At 42.7% G+C, this 22,153-nt stretch overlaps 1 protein-coding gene and 1 long non-coding RNA gene across 4 annotated transcripts in view; one reads left to right on the top strand and one right to left on the bottom strand.

The window, feature by feature from the left end:
• The first annotated feature begins 508 nt into the window (after positions 1-508).
• stxbp4 (syntaxin binding protein 4) overlaps positions 509-22,153 on the top strand; it is a 33,888-nt gene continuing 12,243 nt past the window's right edge. For all 3 annotated transcript variants that reach the window (XM_068729354.1, XM_068729355.1, XM_068729357.1), the window contains exons 1-19: positions 509-591; positions 5,138-5,211; positions 5,369-5,464; positions 5,567-5,636; positions 6,545-6,619; positions 8,052-8,137; positions 8,336-8,471; positions 8,679-8,811; positions 10,064-10,170; positions 10,600-10,813; positions 11,251-11,335; positions 13,191-13,273; positions 14,648-14,744; positions 15,111-15,229; positions 15,749-15,838; positions 16,299-16,364; positions 19,123-19,332; positions 19,968-20,084; positions 20,851-20,900. In XM_068729354.1, the coding sequence (XP_068585455.1) occupies positions 536-591; positions 5,138-5,211; positions 5,369-5,464; positions 5,567-5,636; positions 6,545-6,619; positions 8,052-8,137; positions 8,336-8,471; positions 8,679-8,811; positions 10,064-10,170; positions 10,600-10,813; positions 11,251-11,335; positions 13,191-13,273; positions 14,648-14,744; positions 15,111-15,229; positions 15,749-15,838; positions 16,299-16,364; positions 19,123-19,332; positions 19,968-20,084; positions 20,851-20,900 (1,964 nt within the window). In that variant the 5' untranslated portion in view covers positions 509-535. The remainder of the gene's footprint in view (positions 592-5,137; positions 5,212-5,368; positions 5,465-5,566; positions 5,637-6,544; positions 6,620-8,051; positions 8,138-8,335; positions 8,472-8,678; positions 8,812-10,063; positions 10,171-10,599; positions 10,814-11,250; positions 11,336-13,190; positions 13,274-14,647; positions 14,745-15,110; positions 15,230-15,748; positions 15,839-16,298; positions 16,365-19,122; positions 19,333-19,967; positions 20,085-20,850; positions 20,901-22,153) is intronic.
• Positions 16,566-20,005, bottom strand: LOC137886751 (uncharacterized). Its single transcript, XR_011104998.1, has 3 exons — positions 19,642-20,005; positions 18,776-18,909; positions 16,566-17,744 (listed from the first exon to the last, which is right to left on the bottom strand). It is a non-coding gene; the product is annotated as an uncharacterized lncRNA (long non-coding RNA).

Here is a 22,153-nt window from a genome sequence, read left to right as displayed (position 1 = left end):
GTGTGCAGGTGATTCTAGAGAGGAAGCTCTTTTAAGACAGTAACAGTCTATAATGCTCTAATCTCTCAGCACGCGTCTTCAGAAAATGTTTAAAGTTTCATCCTCTGTGACGTTGTGTGTGTGTGTGTGTGTGTGTGTGTGTGTGTATGTGTGTGTGTGTGTGTGTGTGTGTGTGTGTGTGTGCGTGCATGTGCTTGTGTGTGTGTGTGTGTGTGTGTGTGTGCATGTGTGTGTGTGTGTATGTGTGTGGTATCAGCATGGATTAGTGAGTAAAGGTAAGCGTCTCTCTCTGTCGAGGCGGATTTCCATCCCTCTCCTTCTTCACTCCGTTCACAATCGCCGACCTCTCTTGAACTGCCGCTGCCGCCTCATCTCGTCGTGTCTCGTCCCCCCTCCCCCCGCCCCCCCCCGCTCCCCCACCCCTGCCTCATGGCGCCCTAACACTTGTGTGTGTGTGTGTGTGTGTGTGTGTGTGTGTTTGTTTGTGTGTGCGGTTGTTGTTGTTGTTGTTTTTTCTCTCTCGGCTCATCGTGCGATGCCATTCCTTCCAAAGGACGCCGAGCGATTCGATGGGTTGTCTCTCCTCTACTGGTAAGCTGATTCCCCCTTCCTTCCTTCCTTCCTTCCTTACTTCCCTCCTTCCTTTCTTCCCTCCTTCTTTCCTTTTATAAAAAGAGAAGAAGACTTGTCTCCTTTAAGGGTTTACAGCGTTGCTGCTGCAGCAGTAGTTCATGTGGGTCACAGACTTCAGAGGTGAAACAGGTTTACTGGCTGTTTACCGGCAGATGCCTCAGAGTTTAAGTCCACATGCTTGTGGTTCTGGGTCACGCGTGTCAGAGCTGCTTTAAAGGGAGATACCAACAGTTTTTAACAACAACAACCTGTTCCCTCGCTGAGACCTTCACTGGGACATTTTGTTCTTTTTCCCTGTCTTCATTATTCGTATAGTGATTCACATTTAAGCTTTAATGTTTCTGTTGTCGGGTACAAATCTTTTATCTCCAAACTGTGAACTTATCAGGAACTGAAAATTAATTTATCTCAAGAGATTTTTTGAATATAAACTAATATTCTGCCTCCAGTATCGCTGCAAACATAACGTGATAAGATCATGAAGTAGAATAGCGGTACAATCAGGTACCTGAATGCACCGTTGATGATTTCATCTGTTTCATTATCATCATGAAACAACAAAGACAAACCTGCTCCAGTGAGAGTTAATAACTTGTATTTACATGCTGATGCTTTATTTTACTTTACAATTTTATCTCCACATTGAAGAGCGTTTTGTGGATTTTTGACAAATTTAAAAAGTTTCCAGTTTGGCAGCGACAGACTCTTTCTCTTCTTTTACAAATAACTAGAGAAACTTTTTAATTACATTTTTTTAAATTTGCTGAATGCACAAAATTGTCCTTTATCTAAATAATAATACAAATATTGAGAAATATAATATGATATAATAATTTCTGTTAATAATATCTCTATAAATATATGTATTTGTTAGGTTATTGTTGCAGCTCAAGGTTTGATTTATCCCTTTTTTTAATAATTCTTCTTCTGCAGCGTAGATCTCAGGACAGAGTCCGGCCCGGTGTCTCTGCAGCAGTGTCTCTGTGTTACTGTGTGTGACGTTGATCACTTGCAGCAGGTGATGCAGATTAGCAGGTATTAAGTGCTCAGTTTAATTGCCCCCTCGTGTCCCAACAGGAAGCGGTCGCACGTTGGCCGGCTGTTGTCATCAGTTTGTGGGGCTCAGAGAGCTGCTGCTGCTTTCAGGTTGTTCATGTGAAAAAAAACAGCATTTGTTTGATAGAACAAGAAAATAACAACCAGGAACACTGATGAGCTGATCAGGGCTGAAGGAATCCAGGCCGGTAAAGTAAAGAAGTCTCAGTTCCTGGTATCCAGTCTGTGGGAGTCAGTCGGGTCTAAATGTAATCAGGTCTGGTAGGGTCCCTTTTGTCTTAGTCTCAGGTCTGTGGTTCTGATTATTATGAATTTGTCATTTTGCCTTTATTTGACAGAGGAGGCTTTAACAATGGGGGGAGAGAAGGGTGTGATGTACATCATAGGTCCTAAGAACCCAGGACATTGTATCCACTCAGATACCAAAGTGTCATAAACCCGATCTCATTATCCTCTGGTCTATTTCAGACCGAGTCTTACAGGGATCAGCTCCCGTTTGGACTGGGTCTCCTTGGTTTCAGGTTCAAGTGGGTTTCTAGATCCGATTTATGATCCGGCCATCAGAGACGCGCGTACGTGGCGTCATGTTGAATCTCACGCTATCCAGACAGGAGACACTTTTGTAACATCTCAAAGAAGTAGAGCATTTGAGAGTACTGATGACCTTTAATTAAATGAGGTGATCGATGCAACCTAAATCAGGCATCTTATTTCAGAAGCCTCAATACCTTCTTGAATGCTTATCTAGTGACATATACATTCAAATAATATATTTGGCTTGTGTGCTTGGACGGATGATGTTATTATTTCACACTAAGCCCCTCCACAGGGATCAGAGTGACCTCTGCTTCCCCCTGGGATCTTTATTCATCCACTTCTCCGTGCATTACCCCTTACATAACGCATCGTATATGTAACCGGGTCCTGATGGGAGCAGCACCACCTCACAAACCAAGATCACATCAGAGCACTAAATCCTGAATCCATGTTTGTATCTGCTGACTACAGGATGCTTCGGAGATTCAGGATCCAGGATCAGCACATAAAGATGGGTCAGTCAGAGATGCCTAGTTCAAGGAATTGATGGATTTATAGCAAGCAGTTATACATTTACATTTAGCACAAAAGGATCTTTGAGAATGTGAGCAGCAACAAGGACTCTGACGGAGGAAATGAACGCATGCTCTGACATTAAATCTGTAACGGCTGAGCAGAGAAACAGGTTTGAACGCAGACAATGAGAACGGGCAAACTTATCTAAAAAGGGTCAGAACGAGGGGCGGAAGTCCTGATGGTCGGGCAGGACGGATGGCTGGAAAGTTATCGGAAGAACAACAGACAATCTGGAAAATAGAGAACGGGAATGAGCCGGTAAACAGTACACCTCGGGTCTGATATCGTTGAGTATGATTTTGTAAGCCAACACATTCTCATGTGACTAATGTTTTGGTTTGCCTGTCATCATCTTACCTCCGACTCCTCCATTGGCCAGTATATATACCGGTACGTTCCCATTCATTCTCTGCCAGATCGCCTGTCTGATCCCTGCCTGCCTTTTGGACTTCTGCCTCTTAGTCTGATCCCTAATTGATTTAGGAGTTCTCTTTCTCTTAATAGTATTTTACCTCTTCCCGTTTCAGACCATAAGCACGACTGAGTTTTTACCTGGTCGTGCTTTTGGCTCCGAACCTGGTTATACTGATCCGGTACCGTATGGTAGTTACATTACATTACATTACAGTCATTTAAAAGCGACTTACAATTTATCTATACACCGTTGACGCAGCTACGGAAGCAATTTTGGGGTTAAGTGTCTTGCTCAAGGACACATTGACATGAGACTAGTAGAGCAGGAGCCGGGGATCGAACCGCCGACCCTCTGATTGAAAGGCGGCCCTGCTATTTAGTTTTCTTAAACAAAGCTCAAACCTGCACTTGACCGGTGCACATTAAAACAGATGATACAACTACCCCAGATAACTGAAACTGTTTGGCAAAGACACATTTCTGTTGAGCAGAAGTCCTTACGTCAATAGAGAGTCTTCTCAAAGTCCAAGTCTTCTGAAACGCTTAGCAAGTCATGATGCAAATCTTTCAGGTCCGTCATCATTAAATCGTCATTTACATGATCGGGACCAGACCATTCCAATGTAGAACCCAACAGGAAACTTTGTTTGGTAAAGGCGCCCCCATGTCGATTTTTCGGGTTGTGCACGGCTGAGCCCCATGTGTCAAGGCCGAACCACTACGACTAGCTCCTTGCCCAGGTCTGGCTCCAGAATGGGGCTTAGGTTTCCCTTCTTTTGGTTGAGGCGCTAAAACTCTTTTCTGGGTTTTTTATAGGGTCATTGAATCACTGATCTGACCCCTTTTAGTGAGGGTAAAATTGTATCGTGAGATGGACAGGCAGTATCTACGTTAGGGCTCTCACCTGTAGTCATGAGCTTTGGGTAGCGCCTGAATGAATGTGATTGTGGTGGCCGAAATGAGCTCTCTTCATAGGGAGACTGGGCTCAGCTTTAAGAATAGGGGTGAGGGGCTCAGACATCAGAGGGAGCTCAGAGTAGAGACGCTGCTTGTTCAACATCTGATCAGGATCCTCCTGGATGCCTCCATGTAGAGGTTTCCTTGGCACGTCTAACTGGCCCCTGAGATGGACCCAGAACATGCTGGAGGGACCACATAGTGTACTGTGTTGAAGTGGAAGCCGAAGTCTCAGCAGAAAAGATCCTAAAACGTCTACTCGTGAAACCAAACGTTGTTAAATGCTTTTACAATAGATATAGGTACATCATTTTAAGTTGTTTAAACAAGGTTTGTCAAAATTCTGCACCTTGCCTTTTTTTACTTTTAGCATCTCTTTGTAGTGAAACCTAAAGTTTGGGGTTGTGTTTGTTGTTGGGGGATGGAGGGGAATCAAATTCTCCTCAGGGCCCAAAAACCTGTGACATCATATCTGTCCACGGCAATAGATGCTGTCTCTACACAAACCCTGTGACACACACATGCGTAAGCATCTGAAACAATCTCCGCTCTGGCGGAGAGCTGAGCCTTCAGGACAGGACCAGCAGACAGCAGCACCACGTTAAACACATCAGCGGAATCTCTTCAGCTGTGACCTGAACCTTCCACAAATCTGTCAGCACACAGGGACCACCGAGGATATAATAACCTGCTTTGTAATGTTCCTTTGTAATGATTATTTTTGATCACCGCTTATGTCTTCCTGACATTCGGGTCACCGCACTCCTTTTAACGGGGGATGGATTTTATTGTTTTTTATGTGGCCGGGTGGTGGAAGGAGGGAGGGAGAGTGGGGGTGAGAAAATGACAAAATCCTGCGATGATTTGATTGTTTTGAGCATGTGAGGAGAGGGAGCGGCTTTGGACGAGGCGGCATGTCGATGAATCCGTTGTGTTCTTTGTTTTTTTTTTTGCTTGTTGCCAGGACGATCATGGGCCCGCACGGCATCAACCGAGCCGTACAGAGGCTGGAGTTCTGCGACTGCAAGAAGGGACTCGGTGAGCTTCTTCCTCTGACATCTCTGACCCCTCAGTCATTGTCAGTTGTCTCTAAGCTGCAGCTCAAGAGTGTTTACATGTTTTCGTGGCAAACAGTAACAGATAGTCAACAGATTGTTTAAGTTTTCCTCACTAACCGGAGCTCGTCTGTGGACAGGTGTGAAGATAATCGGAGGTTACCGAGAGACGACGGGAGAAGAGTTTGGCATCTACATCAAGCGGGTGATCGCTGGTGGGTTGGCAGCTCTGGACGGTAGGTCGCTTTTTGGTATTTTTGTCTTGTACTGGGCAAAGTTATTGTTATTATTATTATTATTGTTATTATCATAACATTGTCTATCACTCTCTGTTGCAGGTCGACTTAAGTCAGGTGACCTGATTTTGGATGTCAATAACATCGGTCTGATGGGGGCGACCAATGAGAGGTGAGTTTGTGTTTGCCGGGGTATTTTAGGGGAAGAGGTATTTTTAATTTTTAGCCTTTGTGTCTCCCAGGATGAGTATGTCGGAAACAACTACACTATGAGACATTCTCACCACCAACCCCACAAATATAAAAGCTTGGTCAGCAGCCCTTCACTTCAAACTATGGCGCTCTACGTTCCCGTCTGGTGTCGACCACAGACTGTTTATAAGAAGTGGACGTAGCCATGATGGCGGTTAAAAGCCTTGAGTTCGTCACCATCTTAGATTACGGCCTTCATCTTGTTTTTTTGCAACCCGTAAACAGGAAGTGACCATATCTGGACTGAGGAGGAGTGACGTAGAAACGCCGTATACGTCTCTGGTACAGACCTGTCAATCAGCGTGTAGCCCCGCCCCTAAAGCATCCCCTGCTTTATGGTCTGTTTGACTCTAAATGGAGCATAATGTACTAAATGAACATCATGCTGTATTGAAGAAGACTGTAAACTAGAGATTGAGACCATAAACTCATGTTTACAATGTTTACTGAGGGAATAAATCAAGAGAGAAGTAGAGTCATTTTAGACTAGACTTCTATACAACCAGAGGAGTCGCCCCCTGGTGGACACTAGAGAGAATGCAGCTTTAACAAGTGAAGCTTTGAAGAACTTTAAAGAACCGAAGTTTGTCTCCTGGTTTCAATTGACCCGTCGCTAAGTCCCGCCCCTCAAACACAGACTAACCAATCACAGCGTAGCATGGTTCTACTCCACAGACTCTCATCTCTGGTTTCTGGTTCACTGGATCTGGATCTCGTCATGTTAAACGTTGTGTAACAGTGAGACTCGTTACTCAAAGAGGTTGAAGGGGATAAACGTTAGCAGAGTGTGTTAGCACAGCATGACGTCACCTCTCTGTCTCCTGATAGGGCGGTGGAGATCCTGAGGACCGCCTCGCTCTCTAATCACATGTCCCTGTTGATCGCCAGAGACGATGAATCCAGGTGAGACACAAGTACAGACTCGCTGGGATGTTTTCCTCTCCACAGGTTCTGAATCTGAGTCCAACATGTGAAACACAAACAGCTTAGGGTGTAAAACTGTCTAATGTTCTAATTGAATTAGAACATTACATTTTAAAATGAGCCTGTAGGCTTCTTCTAATACAGACGTGTTTCTAGAAGAATCCCAAAGTGTGTTGGAAAGACAGAAGGTCCAGAAGAGAAACATTAAACCGCGTCGGTGGTTTAAATCTGTCCTTGGTGTAAACTCTTGAATGTTTAGCGGCTGACAGCGCTGAAGGTAAACGGACCTGGCACTCTGCTGTCCGCGGTGCTTTTCCACGTCAGCCTGAGACAAACTCACAGTGACACAATCGGGACGCTTCGCCGTCCGTCCGGCGAGGGATTCTGCTCCGGCTGATCAGCGGAAACAACAGCGAGCAGAGTCGCTTTCCAGGCTGCACTTTTTACGGGACGTTTTTGATGTTATTTGAGGTCATCGCTTCCGTTTAGGTTTCTGTGTCTGATCCCACAGCCGTCAGCATCTTACTGTTCTAGAACACCTTCCTGTCTCTGCCCTGTAGCCTTAAGAATGGGGCACGTATTGTTTCGATTCCTCGTCTCACAATCTACGTAGAATGGCATCGTTCGGACATCCAGCAACACAACATCCGCTCGTTCCATGAAAACAGTCTTTCCAAAATAAACTTCCGTCTTCACAGGAAACAGTTAGGTTCACGAACGCTGGATGAGACCAGCTTCAACTATGTTTCAGTTCCTTGAAGGTTAGAAGAATAGATCTCGACTTAATCTAAAATATGAATGCCTGAACTGTAACGGGCGACCAAGCGCTCATTGATATGTTTGTAGCCAGAGAGGAGGGACATAGTGGTGAGGAGACACGATGAGGATGATGGTGGGAATGTCCAGAGACCAGAGGACAGGAGGAGGATGTAGGAAGTGAGCAGAAGAGAAGGAGTGAAGGAGCAGAAGGTGATCTGATGTCTGACGGATCAAAGTGTGTTATTGTTAAAGGAAAGGTCGAGTTATTACGAAACCAAAGCAGCAGTGTGTGTGTGTGTGTGTGTGTGTGTGTGTGTGTGTGTGTGTGTGTGTGTGTGTGTGTGTGAGTGAAAGCAGCTTAGTGCTGACACGCCGGGTTTTCGCCAAAAATCTCGAGCTCCATTGTTGTTTGTTTCACACTTTTAAAACTAGGAGGATCATGTGTTCAGCTGAGCAGGTCAGAGGGTCAGAGGGTCAGAGGGTCACGCCGAAACAACATGAATCGACATTAAACGACATGAACAGGTCTGATGGTGACGACAGGTTTCCTCTGCGTCCATGTGAGGGAGACAAACACTCACAGATCTGTGTGTGTGTGTCTGTGTGTGTGTGTGTGTGTGTGTGTGTGTGTGTGTGTGTGTGTGTGTGTCAGGAGGGAGTTTGCTGAGCTGATGGAGAAGTACGGCACCAACAACTTCTCATCTTCAGGAAGAATCTCTCCAACTCAGCTCTCCTCAGGTACAACACACGGTTACTCTTCTACACTTGTGAGGACGCTCAGTGACGTCATACTTTATGGAGCCACTGAGACCTGAACCTGATCCTGATCTCTCCACTCTCCACCTCCTCCTCCCATCATCCACCTCTCTCCACTCCCTCCCACTATCTTTCTATCTCCCTCTCCCCCTTTCTTCTCCTTCTCTCCTCTGTGCTCAGTGAAGCTGACTGACACGGCCTCCTCCTCCTCCTCCCGGTCTGAGAGCCCTCAGCTCCTGAGTCCTAAAGAGGGGGTCACAGCCTACTCCCACAATAACCCCCCCCACGGCGTGCACACGCCCACGCACGCCTACAGGTAGGAACCAGTCACAGAAATAACTTCTTCTTCTTCTCTGTCAACCCCCTGTATTTAAATTTAGTAAAATAAGATAAATAATACAAATGTGAAAAACAATAATCATTTATTTTTGTTATGCTGTCTTTAATTGATTAATAATTGGAATAAAATCACAAAATTAAATAAACACATTAATATAACGGTACTTTGTTGTACTCTCCACAGTGACAGTGGCATTCAGTTGATTTGCGTTGCCAAGGGAACGGGCCTGGGGCTCGTCATCAAGGGCGGAGCCAACCGTGCAGAAGGACCAATGGTGTTCATTCAGGAACTAATGGCTGGAGGAGACTCCCAGAAGGTCAGCGAGACAAAACAATTAAACTGAGGTATTGTTTTGTTTTGTTTTTGACGTTGTAATCAACGTGTCATACAGTGATTGGACAAGTCAAACACACAGGAGACCGCCGTTCATGTCAAATAACATGTTATTATAAGTTAAGTGACTTGTATTACCTAAATCCATGACGTTTTCTTCCTAAACATAACCAAGTAGTTTTGTTTTAATTAACCTAAGGTCCTTATTAGGGCTTAAAAACCAACAATAAAAAAACGGTTCTTGCAGCATAACAAGGAAATGTATGATAATACAAAAGATGAGATAAACATATTATTTCATTCAAGGGAACACAAAGTGGGAAAGAGTGCAAAACGTAAACAATAAAATATCATTCCTCTCAATCAATCCTATCAAATGTACACGATAAAAGAAATATAACGTGTATATAAAGTTACGATGGGATGCAAGTTCAAAATGTACACAAACCAAAATGTAAGGATCATTTATAAGAACAACGTATCTACCAGACTGAAGAGTATACATTCTCTGCATTTAGCTGATAAAGTGAAATTAGTTTTTGATTGCTTTGAAATTGTGTTTCCTTCAGAGACACTTCCTGGTTTGGTTTCTGGCTCAGCAGAACTTTGTGTAGTAACTGGTGATGCTTCCTCCTCAGTGGCCTCTATAAAGTGTGGAGTTCCCCTCGGCTCCGTTCTGGGACCCCTTATTGTTTCGGTTTACATGTTTTTCACTCACAAACATGAAATTCACCACTACCGTTATGCAGATGACTAACAGCTATATGTTAAACCTCCACAAAGTAGTGGACTTGCATTATTTGATATGTTTTATTGGTTATTATTTGTTTCTCAGATGTGAAATACTGAAAGTCGTTTTCCAGCTTAAATAAAAAATCCAAATTATATTTATTTGGTTTTCCAAAGTTCGTCCAGCCTTCATCTGCTTTTATATCATCAAGCTTATTCATTATTGTAATTCAGTGTACTTTGGGTCAAAGAAGAATCCAAACTGCAGATTCTAAACTTCTTCTCTGCATTTGACCCATCCCTGTACCAGAGAGCAGTGGGCTGCCCATGACAGGCGCCCGGGGAGCAGTGTCTTGCTCAAGGACATTTCGACTCAGCTAACGTCCCAGCTAACGTCCCCCCTGGATCGAACTGCCGACCCTTCGGTTCCCAGATAACCCTCTTAGCCTAGTGAGCTAGTCGCCCCCCATTGATGTGAATGTCTCTGTGTGTTGGTGCTGCTTCAGGACGGCCGGCTGCAGGTCGGAGACCAGCTGGTGTCCATCAACAAAGAGTCTCTGATCGGAGTGACGTACGAGGAGGCCCGGAGCATCCTGACCCGCACCAAACTCAGGTCCAACACACCCGGAGACTCTTTCACAGGCATCGAATATTCAAGATGCAAAAGAAACGAGAACAAATGTGACAAGAGCTATTTATAAATCAACCATTAAGTTTGTGTGTGAAGTCAAGTCCACGAAACACAATCAGACTTCACCGGGTCACTTAATCTAGTTTACCCAAACATAAACATGTTGGCTATAAAGTTTAGTCTGAACACTACAAGTTGAACTTTCTTTTGAAGATATGAATACATTTAAACATTTTTGTTTTCTTTTATTTCCATTGTTGTGTCTGTGACGTATTTGTGACAGAAAGGGTTGATGGGAAATGTAGTCTTAATTCAAGGGAATCACAAGCCACCATGTGTTTTTTGTAAGAAGACATTACTGTCAATGTGGACGTTCTAAATGTTTAAAAATGCTCCCCACCTGTCCTGTAGACCGGACCCCACGGTGGAGATCGCCTTCATCAGGCGGAGGTCGTCCTCCAGCTCCAGCAGCGGGCCTCACAGCCCCATCTCCCTGCAGGGGTCCGGAGGTGGAGGTGGGCCCCCGACGAGGGCCCCCGTGCCTCTGCAGCCGGTCGTGGTCACCAAGATCACCTCCAACAGAAACCCGGCCTGTGAGACTCTGCCAGCGGTCAACGTCAGCCAGGTGTGAGCTCCAGTGCACCGGGACAGAAGCTCTACTGGTTCAAGTCCTGAACTACTAACCAGGACTTGAATCACACTTAAAGCGGGTCAACTGGGATTAACTTTAAACCGGAGTTAAATCCTTATCTCAAAAATATATTGCACTAAAACATTAAAGTTAAATTTAAATTCACAAACAACAAGTAAAACTGTTGATTGATTTTGAGACGTTAAGTTCCCAGATACACAAGGAGCATTTTAGGAGAATATGTATTCCTCAGGACTTGAGATTGTATTTCAGTCTTCTTGATGTTTCATAACCACCTTATGTAATGTCAGTCATCTGTGTCACTGAGGTCATGACACACACACACACACACACACACACACACACACACACACACACACACACACACACTCTTATCGAACCATTATGAATGTGTTACGTTATGTCTGCAGGTGCGAGTGTCTCCAACCAGAACAGAGCCGACACGTGTTTCCTCCCCTCCAGAGAGCGACAGCATCATCGGCGATACAAACCCCGGTACGTATCCGTCGTTCTCTAGTCAATAACAGAAAACATTATAATAACAACATGAAATAATAACACTCCTGTTGTGTCAACGTCAATTTAATAGGATGGTTGGTTCCACTGACCCACTGCAGAAGCAGAAGAGGAGTTTTAAAGAGCTCCAGTTGAAGCTCAAATGATATAAAACCAGATTTCTGTTTGCTTCTTATCCTCACTTTTATAGCTCAGATAGAAAAAAACATTTTACACATAATTTGACTGATTTTCCAGTTTCTCAGGTTGTCTCATGCGGACATTTAGAATGCTCATATTCAAATGAAAAACTCAGGACATCGTACATTATGATAATAATGCGTGTTCAGACACGTTCCTGATAAGATGGCGAGCTTTAAGCTGCCTGCGAGGTGTCAGTGGAGCTCTGATGGAGACAGACGAGGGGACAAGCAGAGAGACAGATGGCGGGTGGTGGAGGAGGAAGGGAGGCAGGCGGGAGGTCTGGCCTACGATTGGTGGAGGAGGTGTGCAGCATCGTTTCGTCTCTGTGTGTGAGAGGGATCCTGAGGTCTGTCTCCATATGTGCATCGCTGTCAGAACAAAAGGGAAAACCTCCCACATTCGCTTCAGATGAGCTGCTTTGTCCATCAATAAACTTCAGTGTTTCCATGAGACTCGCTCTGGACCGGGTCAGTCAAAGAGCAGCCTCATGAGACCATGTTAAAGTTCCCAACCCCTCCTACCAAGAAGCACAAGCATGGTTTAGTGTCTCTCTGAATGTGTGGTTGTTTTCTGTCTCTGTGGTTGTTCTGCGTCTCTTTGTGTTTTTTTCCCTTTGTATTGATGTGACCTCATTATTATTTACGTGAAGTACACGATCCAACTAACATTCAAGTTAACGTTGAAGCTAACGTTCAAGATAACTATCAAACTAACGTTCAAACTAACGTTCAAACTAACGTTTAAACTAACGTTTAAACATTCAAACTAATGTTTAAACTAACGTTCAAACTAACGTTTAAACATTCAAACTAACATTCAAACTAACGTTCAAACTAACGTTCAAACTAACGTTTAAACATTCAAACTAACGTTCAAACTAACGTTCAAACTAACGTTTAAACATTCAAACTAACGTTCAAACTAACGTTCAAACTAACGTTCAAACTAACGTTTAAACATTCAAACTAACGTTCAAACTAACGTTTAAACATTCAAACTAACATTCAAACTAACGTTCAAACTAACGTTCAAACTAACGTTTAAACATTCAAACTAATGTTTAAACTAACGTTCAAACTAACGTTTAAACATTCAAACTAACATTCAAACTAACGTTCAAACTAACGTTCAAACATTCAAACTAACGTTCAAACTAACGTTTAAACATTCAAACTAACATTCAAACTAACGTTCAAGCTAACGTTCAAGCTAATGTTCAAGCTAACGTTTAAACATTCAAACTAACATTCAAACTAACATCAAGATAACTATCAAACTAACGTTCAAACTAACGTTTAAACATTCAAACTAACATTCAAACTAACATCAAGATAACTATCAAACTAACGTTCAAACTAACGTTTAAACATTCAAACTAACATTCAAACTAACATTCAAACTAAAGTTCAAACTAACATTCAAGCTAACGTTCAAGCTAACGTTCAAGATAACTATCAAGATAACGTTCAAACTAATGTTTAAACATTCAAGCTAACGTTTAAACATTCAAACTAACGTTCAAACTAACTATATTAAACATTCAAACTAACGTTTAAACATTCAAGCTAACGTTTAAACATTCAAGCTAATGCTCAAACTCTGTTAATTCATTTCCCTTTTAAACGTCACGTGTCTGTATTTCTGTCTGTAGAATCCTCCATCAGTCAGCAGCCTCCTCTCAGGAGATGTTCCCTCAGCACCAGCTGTCGCCTCAAACTGGAGAGACTGGAGCAGGTGACTGTGTGTGTGTGTGTGTGTGTGTGTGTGTGTGTGTGTGTGTGTGTGTGTGTGTGAGAGATATTCAAATTCATATTATCTGTTTATTTATTATAAATATCCAGAGTCCTGTCTGACTACCAGGTTAGATTCTGTTACACTACAGCTGTCAGTCCTTTTATCTCATTAGGCTTTCTGAACAAAACATGTTATATATATATATATATATATATATATATATATATATATATATATATATATATATACGTATATATATATACGTGTGTATATACATATATATATATATATATATATATATATATATATATATACATATATATACGTATATATATATATATACACACATATATATATATATATACATACGTATATATATATATATATATATATACGTATATATATATATATATATATATATATATACGTATATATATATATATATATATATATATATATACGTATATATATATATATGTGTGTGTATATATATATATATATATATATATGTATATATATATATATACATATATATGTATGTATATGTATGTATATACACACACACACACACACACACACACACACACACACACACACAAATATATAAAAATATATATATTAAATATATATATATATATATATATATATTAAAACATATTTAACATGTTTAATTCATATATATTTAACCATGTATATAAATATTTGATTCATAGTTTAGGTCATTTATGATCAAAGCCCCTTTCTGGTTCCTGCTTCTCAAATGAGAGGATTTGCTTTTTAAAATTAAGTTAAATATTTTTTCTTTTTTGATCGTTTGTCTGATCAAACAAAACGTTTAAGATCTGGGAACCAGTAATGTGCATTTTCACTACTTCCTGTCATTTTTATAGACTTCACCGATATATGGAACAAATAACACAGCGATCTGTTAGCTGTAGTCCACATAAATACATATGCAGATGTATATAATGCTGTGATGTAGTTGAGTCAGAGAGGAGAAGTTATAGATTCATTATGAGAAGAAGTGAGGTGATGGCTGTCTGAGGACAGAGGAGGTAGGAGGTGATCCTGGATGAACTAGACCAGAGAAGCCTGAGTCTGTGTGAGTCTGTGTCAGTCTGTGTGAGTCTGTGTCAGTCTGTGTGAGTCTTTGTGAGTCAACTTTGAAGATCAACTTTCTCCTTTATGATCTGAAGATGTTCTTCAACATGGATTGTTTATTTCACAGCCTCTCAAACGTGGGTTATTAGTGACAGCAGGCATGATCAATGTTTGTGAAAGGGGCGTCACCACTCTATGTATTGATGTGTGTGTGTGTGTGTGTGTGTGTGTGTGTGTGTGTGTGTGTGTGTGTGTGTGTGTGTGTGTGTGCAGGCTCTGGATCTGCTCGGTCTGAAGCCGTCGGAGGCTCAGCGACAGGCGCTCCGGTCCAGACTACGAGCTGATCCAGCAGGGACGGTGGCCTTCACGGGTGAGACTCTCTGAATCCTTTATTGTTTATTGTATGATATCATGTTTTCATGTCTAACAGGGACACTGGATGTACATCCTCTCTTCTACCCTCTTTAAGTTAAGTTAAGTTTATTTCTCTGTTCTTTGCATGATGTTGTCCAACTCTTCTAAAAGTCAGTCAGTGGAAACAAGAAGCTCTTTAAGTGGATGAACATTATCAGTTTAGTGTCGTCTGCAGCGTTTCTGGACCCGTTACAGAAGATGTTAATGACAAATACAGGTTCAAGGGTTCCTCTCTGAATACATAAGTGAACACCCTGAAGGAGAATACCAGAGGAGTGTGTGTTTGAATGTGTGTGTGCTGTGTGTTCTCTGCTGTTGGCAGACTTCGAGAGCCACATCAGGGACCTGTTCAAGCCTCAGCTGGAGGAGCTGTCCGTCACCCAGCCGAGGTTCACGTCCAGCGACCTGTCCGGCTTGTTGGAGTCACCCACCGACCCGCGGGTAGGAAGTCCCTGCACCACAGAGACCATTTAAACTGAACTAAGTAGTCCTACAAACACAGAGCACAGAGGAACATGTGTACGCGTCTTCATCGTTATTCATGCATCATTGTATGAAGAACGTCAAAGAGGACATGTCTGTATAATTCATTGTAAAGTGTCAACATTAAATGTGCCAATGAATCAGCTCGATAATCAGCAGTTAGATTGTGGATTCAGTAAGAAGCAGGTGAAATAGATGAGAGTGTATCTACATGCAGCACACGGCAGGAAGTGACATCATGAGTGTGGTGTTTTGGTGATCAGCTGATATGAGCTGATCTACGCGGACGATCCGACATCGAACCTGCTGTCGCCCAAAGCTCCCAATCAGCTGGCTGTAAAGATCTCGTCCTCTGCCACACAGCAATAATCAATGGCAATCAATCACAGCCGTACAGGCTTTTATTCTGAAAAAAAAAAATAATTCAGTAATTGACATGTGAAAACACGAGGTCATCGATCTGTTCTCTGTGTGCAGCCGTCGGCGTCGGACTCTGAGGACCTGGAGGAGATGGAGAGGCTGAGGAAGGAGCACATCGAGGCTCTGAAGGAGATCAAGAGGCTGCAGGTAAACAACAACAACAACAACAACAACAATAACAACGCACCTGAGGAATCTCACATGCATCCTTCATGAACAGCCAACATGAGTCTTGGTTTTGTTTTGAAAGTTCATTACTCCCTCGTGACTCCACGTCTCTCCAACAGGGACCACATGTTTTTTTACTTCCTGTTGACGTGTTTGTTCACTTCCTTTTGATTTGTTTGTTTACTTCCTGTTGACGTGTTTGTTTACTTCCTCTTGATTTGTTTGTTTACTTCCTGTTGACGTGTTTGTTTACTTCCTGTTGACTTGTTTGTTTACTTCCTGTTGACGTGTTTGTTTACTTCCTGTTGACTTGTTTGTTTACTTCCTGTTGACTTGTTTGTTTACTTCCTGTTGACGTGTTTGTTTACTTCCTGTTGACGTGTTTGTTTACTTCCTGTTGACTTCCTGTCCATCCCCTGACCCTCCTCCTCTTTTTCAGGAGCAGCTGGTGGAGTCTCAGAGAGTTCACCATCAGATGGAGGAGGAGCTCAGCCAGGTCAGACAGGTGAGTCTCACCTGCTGCAGGTAGTCCAGCTGTTACCTTTGAATACAGAACTTCAAGGTACTTTAGTTTAAGTATTTCCATTTCATGCTGCTTTATTTTTAAGATCCACTTGTTACAACATTAAAATACATCATGAATAATAATACAGCCATATATATAATATACATATTATATATATTATTATATAATATACATATAATATATATAATAGATATTATATATTATATAATATCTATTATATATATTATATAATATATATAATGCAGTAGTTCAGAATTGACACAATCCATCGACGCGTCGATGGAGACATAGGCGCGTCGATGGAGACATCGGCGCGTCGATGGAGACATAGGCGCGTCGATGGAGACATAGGCGCGTCGATGGAGACATAGGCGCGTCGATGGAGACATAGGCGTGTCGATGCTTGCAGAGCTGCAGGGACGAGGGGCGTTCACTGACCTGTTTAATATCAGAGAACTAAACGCTGGTGTTCAACACAGACCTGATTATGGACGCATTGACTTCTAGACTCTGAAACAGGAAGTCCAATAATGCTGACCCACTTCTGGTGTCAGGACTCATTACAGGACTCTAAATATATATATTATATATTCATATTATATAATATTCATGTGATCATAAAAAGATGCACTTCATGTTGGATTCAACTTCAACAAATAAAAACAACAAAGAAACATAATGAAGCCTGAGACGATTTAACAAAATATTTAGTTTTTTGGAAGATCTCATCAATAAGTGAGTCGAAGACAAATCACAGTAATGTAGTCCAAAAAACATTTCATCTGAAGTTAAAATGTTCTGTGTGAGTGAGTGAGTGAGTGAGTGAGTGAGTGAGTGAGTGACTCACAGCTGTGTGCCTTTTCTCGTCTTTTCTTGTGTTGCATAAAACGATCAATATCTCCATTTAGACTCACGATGAACAAACATCAGAGATGTTCTCTGTGCTTCACTTCCTCTGAGTCTTCTGTCCTCCGTCCTCCGCTTGTCCTCCGTCCTCCGTCTGTTCTCCGTCCACGGTCTGTCCTCCGTCTCTCCTCCGTCCTCCACCTGTCCTCCATCTGTCCTATGTCCTCCGTCTGTCCTCCATCTGTCATCTGTCCTCCATCTGTCCTCTGTCCTCCGTCCACTGTTTGTCCACCGTCTGTCCTCTGTCCTCCGTCCACTGTCTGTCCTCTGTCCACCGTCCATTGTCTGTCCTCCATCTGTCCTTCGTCCTCCGTCTGTCCTCCGTCTGTCCTCCGTCCACCGTCTGTCCTCCATCTGTCCTCCGTCTCTACAGCCTCTAACTCAACACTATTCACTCCACGGTTCACTGATTCTTGGCCTTTGGTTTTTCCATCAGTGGAAAAACGTTTGAATCTATTAAAGAATTGAACAGAACCAGAAACACACGTTGTGATAAAGAACTGATATTTAAATACAGATGTTACAGTTATTACAGTTATTAACAGGGAACAGATTATTGATGACATTAATGATCAGAACTGTAAAACGTTTTGTATTTAAAGTGTTTGAATACAGAACAGATGTGGGACCGTTATCAGTGTTATAACTCAGTGAGACCAGGACCAAGACCAGGACCAGGACTGTTGGGTTCAGGATGCTCAGTGAGGGGTCCTTCCTGCTGGAGGTCAGGGGGCCTCCATAGACCATAGTGCCCCCCCCCCCACACCCCTCCCCCCGCTCACAGGGGCCACAGCTGGAGGTCATGCTGGGATCCATTAGTTACCCAACCAGCCGACACACACACACACACACACACACACACACACACACACACACACACCTACACACACACCTACACACACACCTACACACACACTCTGTCTTTTTTCTTGGAACAGTGAACAATTTGCAGAATTTTTAAATTGCTTGTAGTCCTGCTGAGAACAGTGAAGCTGGCAGATGGAGCGTTCTCACTCCCTGTGTGTGTGTGTGTGTGTGTGTGTGTGTGTGTGTGTGTGTGTGTGTGTGTGTGTGTGTGTGTGTGTATAAAGGCCAAGTAAACAATGATTTTTTGTCCAAAACCCAACGATATTTAGTTGTTTTTTAATATAAAACAGATTTAAATGTACATATTTGATTTGATATTTCCTTAAATATTATAGAATATTAATATTATTTTTCTAATGTCATTGCCATTCTAATATTATATTTATTATATAATATCATATATATTATATTATATTATTATTATTACACTTTAAAAAAAATTACACTTTAAAAAAAAAATACTAAGCAAAGGTTTTTGATTTGCAAAACTTACAAACTTAATTTATTCTGTTTATATGTTTTCACTTACAAACTTAATTTTTGATTGCAGTGTGAGAAATTTGCTTTCAAAACATTTTTTTTGATTGCCCTATAAAGACACAAATGTACCTTCATACCTGGTACCGCGTGAGGAGCTCTGGTTGCTCCTCGTCCTGGTCTCCAGTGGTCTCCAGTGGTCCACTGTGGTCTCCAGTGGTCTCCAGTGGTCCACTGTGGTCCACTGTGTGTCTGTTTCTGTTTCTCTGACGAACTGAAACAATATGGAATGATGGAACAATAATCAGACATTTTTAATAGTCAAATATAAAAGGATGTGAAAAAAATATGGATATTATCAGTTAATTCCTCCTCCTCTTCCTCCTCCTCCTCCTCCTCCTCTTCCTCCTCCACTTCTTCCTCTTCTTCTTCTTCCTCCTCCTCCACCTCCACCACCTACACCTTCACCTCCTCCTCCTCTCTGCAGGAGGTGAAGCTAGGATCGGAGGAGAGTCGTGGTCTGAGGACTCGTATCCAGCTGGCTGAGGCGGCCCAGAAGCAGGCGAGAGGGATGGAGATGGACTACGAGGAGGTGATCCACCTGCTGGAGGCCGAGATCGCCGAGCTGAAGACGCAGAGGGCGGAGCCGCCGAGGGCGGAGCTGCAGAGGGCGGAGCCTCCGGCGCCGACCGACAAGGTGACTTAGGTGAAGCTTAAGTTTAAGTTTCTCCTGATCTAGAACCAGACGGGGCAGCAGGAGAAGCTCACTGTGGACTAACGTCCAGGTCATCGTCTCGTTTAAGCACCTCTTGACCTCTAGAGATCATACAAACTGTCAACTAGTTTGAATACTTAAGGTGTTAATAATCTACATTATTAAACAGTTTAATAGTAGATATTAAACCGTTGTTTCTGTACAGGGTTTGTATGAAGGTGATAGTAGGTCATGAATATGAGACATGAGTTTATAGATGATTATAAACCTTCAGAGAACAATAAACCATACCTCCAGCATGAATACAGCTCACCGCTCCACAGCCGTAGCTTTCATAACGTCTTCTAGTGGTCTGTTGATGTTTCATCCTCTTCATCCTCAGAGAGTCTTCGTCCTCCTCTCTGATGTCGCAGCTTCTTTTTATAGAAATCTCTCCAGCAACCTGCAGCTCAGCAGCTCCGCTGGAGAGGAAGAAGCTCTCAGTGTTATGACATGGAGAAGAAACAAAGTGTGAAAATACTATCACCGCAATAATAACAGAAGAACTCAAGATGTTTCTCTTCTGCTCCGTTTATTATTATCAATGAATCTAAACGTGTCCGTCGTCTTCGTCTCAGGACGAGACGGACGAGCTGAAGAAGAGAGTCGCCGTCCTGGAGTGTCAACTACGGAAGACCGAAGCGACCAAAAAGGGTTTTGAGATGTCGACGGGAAAGCTGCTGAGCTTTGTGGAGGTAAAGAGTCAAACTGTCACTTAGACATCCACTCAAACCTTCATCACCATCATCATCATCATCATCATCATCACACTGTAGCTTACTCTGAGTCAATCAGTACAAAGACTCATTAGAGCACCAAGTGTGGATTAATCCGCCGCTGAAAATAGTCCCCAACAAAGTCACTATTTAATATATAATTTAAATGGATGATATTATCTATAGAGATCTAAATGTTCTAACATGGAGGTCTATGGAGGACCAGACGTCAACCTCCGGTTCTTTAAAGTTCTTCAGTTCTTCATGTGTTAAAGCTGCATTCTCTCTAGTGTCCACCAGGAGGCGACTCCTCTGGTTGTATAGAAGTCTAGTCTAAAATGACTCTACTTCTCTCTTGATTTATTCCCTCAGTAAACATTGTAAACATGAGTTTATGGTCTCAATCTCTAGTTTACAGTCTTCTTCAATACAGCATGATGTTCATGTAGTACATTATGCTCCATTTAGAGTCAAACAGACCATAAAGCAGGGGATGATTTAGGGGCGGGGCTACACAATGATTGACAGGTCTCTACGTCACTCCTCCTCAGTCCAGATGTGGACACTTCCTGTTCACTGGTTATAGAAAAACAAGATGGCGACGGCCGAAACGATAAACTGGAGGCTTCAAAACATCCACAAACTAACGAGTGACGTCATGACGACGACGTCCTCTTCTTATTAACGACTCACTTTAGGAGCCTCGAGGAGACTCATGTTTATTGTTCCTTCTGTTTGTCTGCAGAACGTTCAAGAGTTTCTACTTGAGAGTCACGGACCAACAAAGAGCTACAGGTAGTGTGTGTGTGTGTGTGTGTGTGTGTGTGTTTGTGTTTGATTGTCTGACCCCGACACCACCGCTGGAGTCACATAATGAGAGATCCTGCAGAGAGCAGAGCCCATTAGCCAGTTTACACACACACACACACACACACACACACACACACACACACACACACACGCTCAGTGGTCCAGCTTGGCCCACTTCAGTCCAGGTGGGACAGCAGTTAATGGCCCCCCCGCAGCGGAGTTATGAAACGTCTCGACCTGAGGTGTGTGTGTGTGTGTGTGAGGTCACTGCAGACACCACTGAAGAGGAAGAAGAGGAAGAGGAAGAGGATGATGTCCTTCCTTGATTCCTTAAGTCTTTTCTTCATTCCAACGCTTCCTTCCTTCCTCATTCTCTCAAGTTTCCTTTTAGTCACGTTTTCTTTCCTCCTTTTTTTGAGCATCCTTCATTGCTTTATTGCTTATTTTCTGTCCTTGATACCTTCCTTCCTTCCTTCCTTCTTTCCTTATTCTGTTAATTTTGTCCTTTTAGTCTTTGTTTCCTTCCTCCTACATTTCTTTCCTTCTTTTCTTCTTTTTCATCTCTTTCCTTTCTTTCTTTTTTGCTCCCTTCTTTAACTCTCTTCCTTTCCTCCCTCCTTTCCTTATATAATTAAATTACTTTCCCCTTTCATTCCTCACACCTTTCCTTTCTCTCTCATTTTGCTTCCTTACTTAATCTTTTCCTCCTTCCTTCCTTCCTTCCTTCCTTCCTTACATCCTCCCTTTCTTTTCTTTCCTAACAGCCTCTCCTCTCGTCCTTCCTTCCTTCCCTGTTGTTCCTTTCCTTCTTCTGCCTCCTTGGGCTCTGATCACCTGAGGATAGGAGAACACGTTGGTGGTCTTCTCCTCTGGTTTCATGTTGAGCATGTTTTCGGCTGTGATGTGTTTCTCTCCTGTAATCTCGCCTCCATTGTATCGAGTTCAGACCCGGCTCTTAGTGAACCATAACATGAATTTACCGGCGCCTTCTGCTCGCTTGTGTAAGTCACAGTCAGTTGGTGGTCGTGTTATTAAGTCACCCGGCCGTGACACCTCCTGCTTCCCTCTGTACGTCAGTCCAGGTCAGTGGGGCGCCTCCTTTCATAACCACAGGACCCTCGGTCACCTTCTTTATCTCCTGCTCTACATCCGTTTCTAGGCCACTCGTAACAGTAGATGTAGGTGTTCCACTGGTTCAGTTTGAGGAGTCTTATCAACATGCTACTAAAGAATGAGGT

The sequence above is a fragment of the Cebidichthys violaceus genome, unplaced genomic scaffold (genome assembly GCF_023349555.1).
Source record: "Cebidichthys violaceus isolate CVI_PGR_0920_01 unplaced genomic scaffold, fCebVio1.0.p SCAF_45, whole genome shotgun sequence".
NCBI classification, from domain to species: Eukaryota; Metazoa; Chordata; class Actinopteri; order Perciformes; family Stichaeidae; genus Cebidichthys; species Cebidichthys violaceus.
Note: the sequence above shows the minus strand (reverse complement) of the source record. Positions and strands in the feature narration are given on the sequence as shown.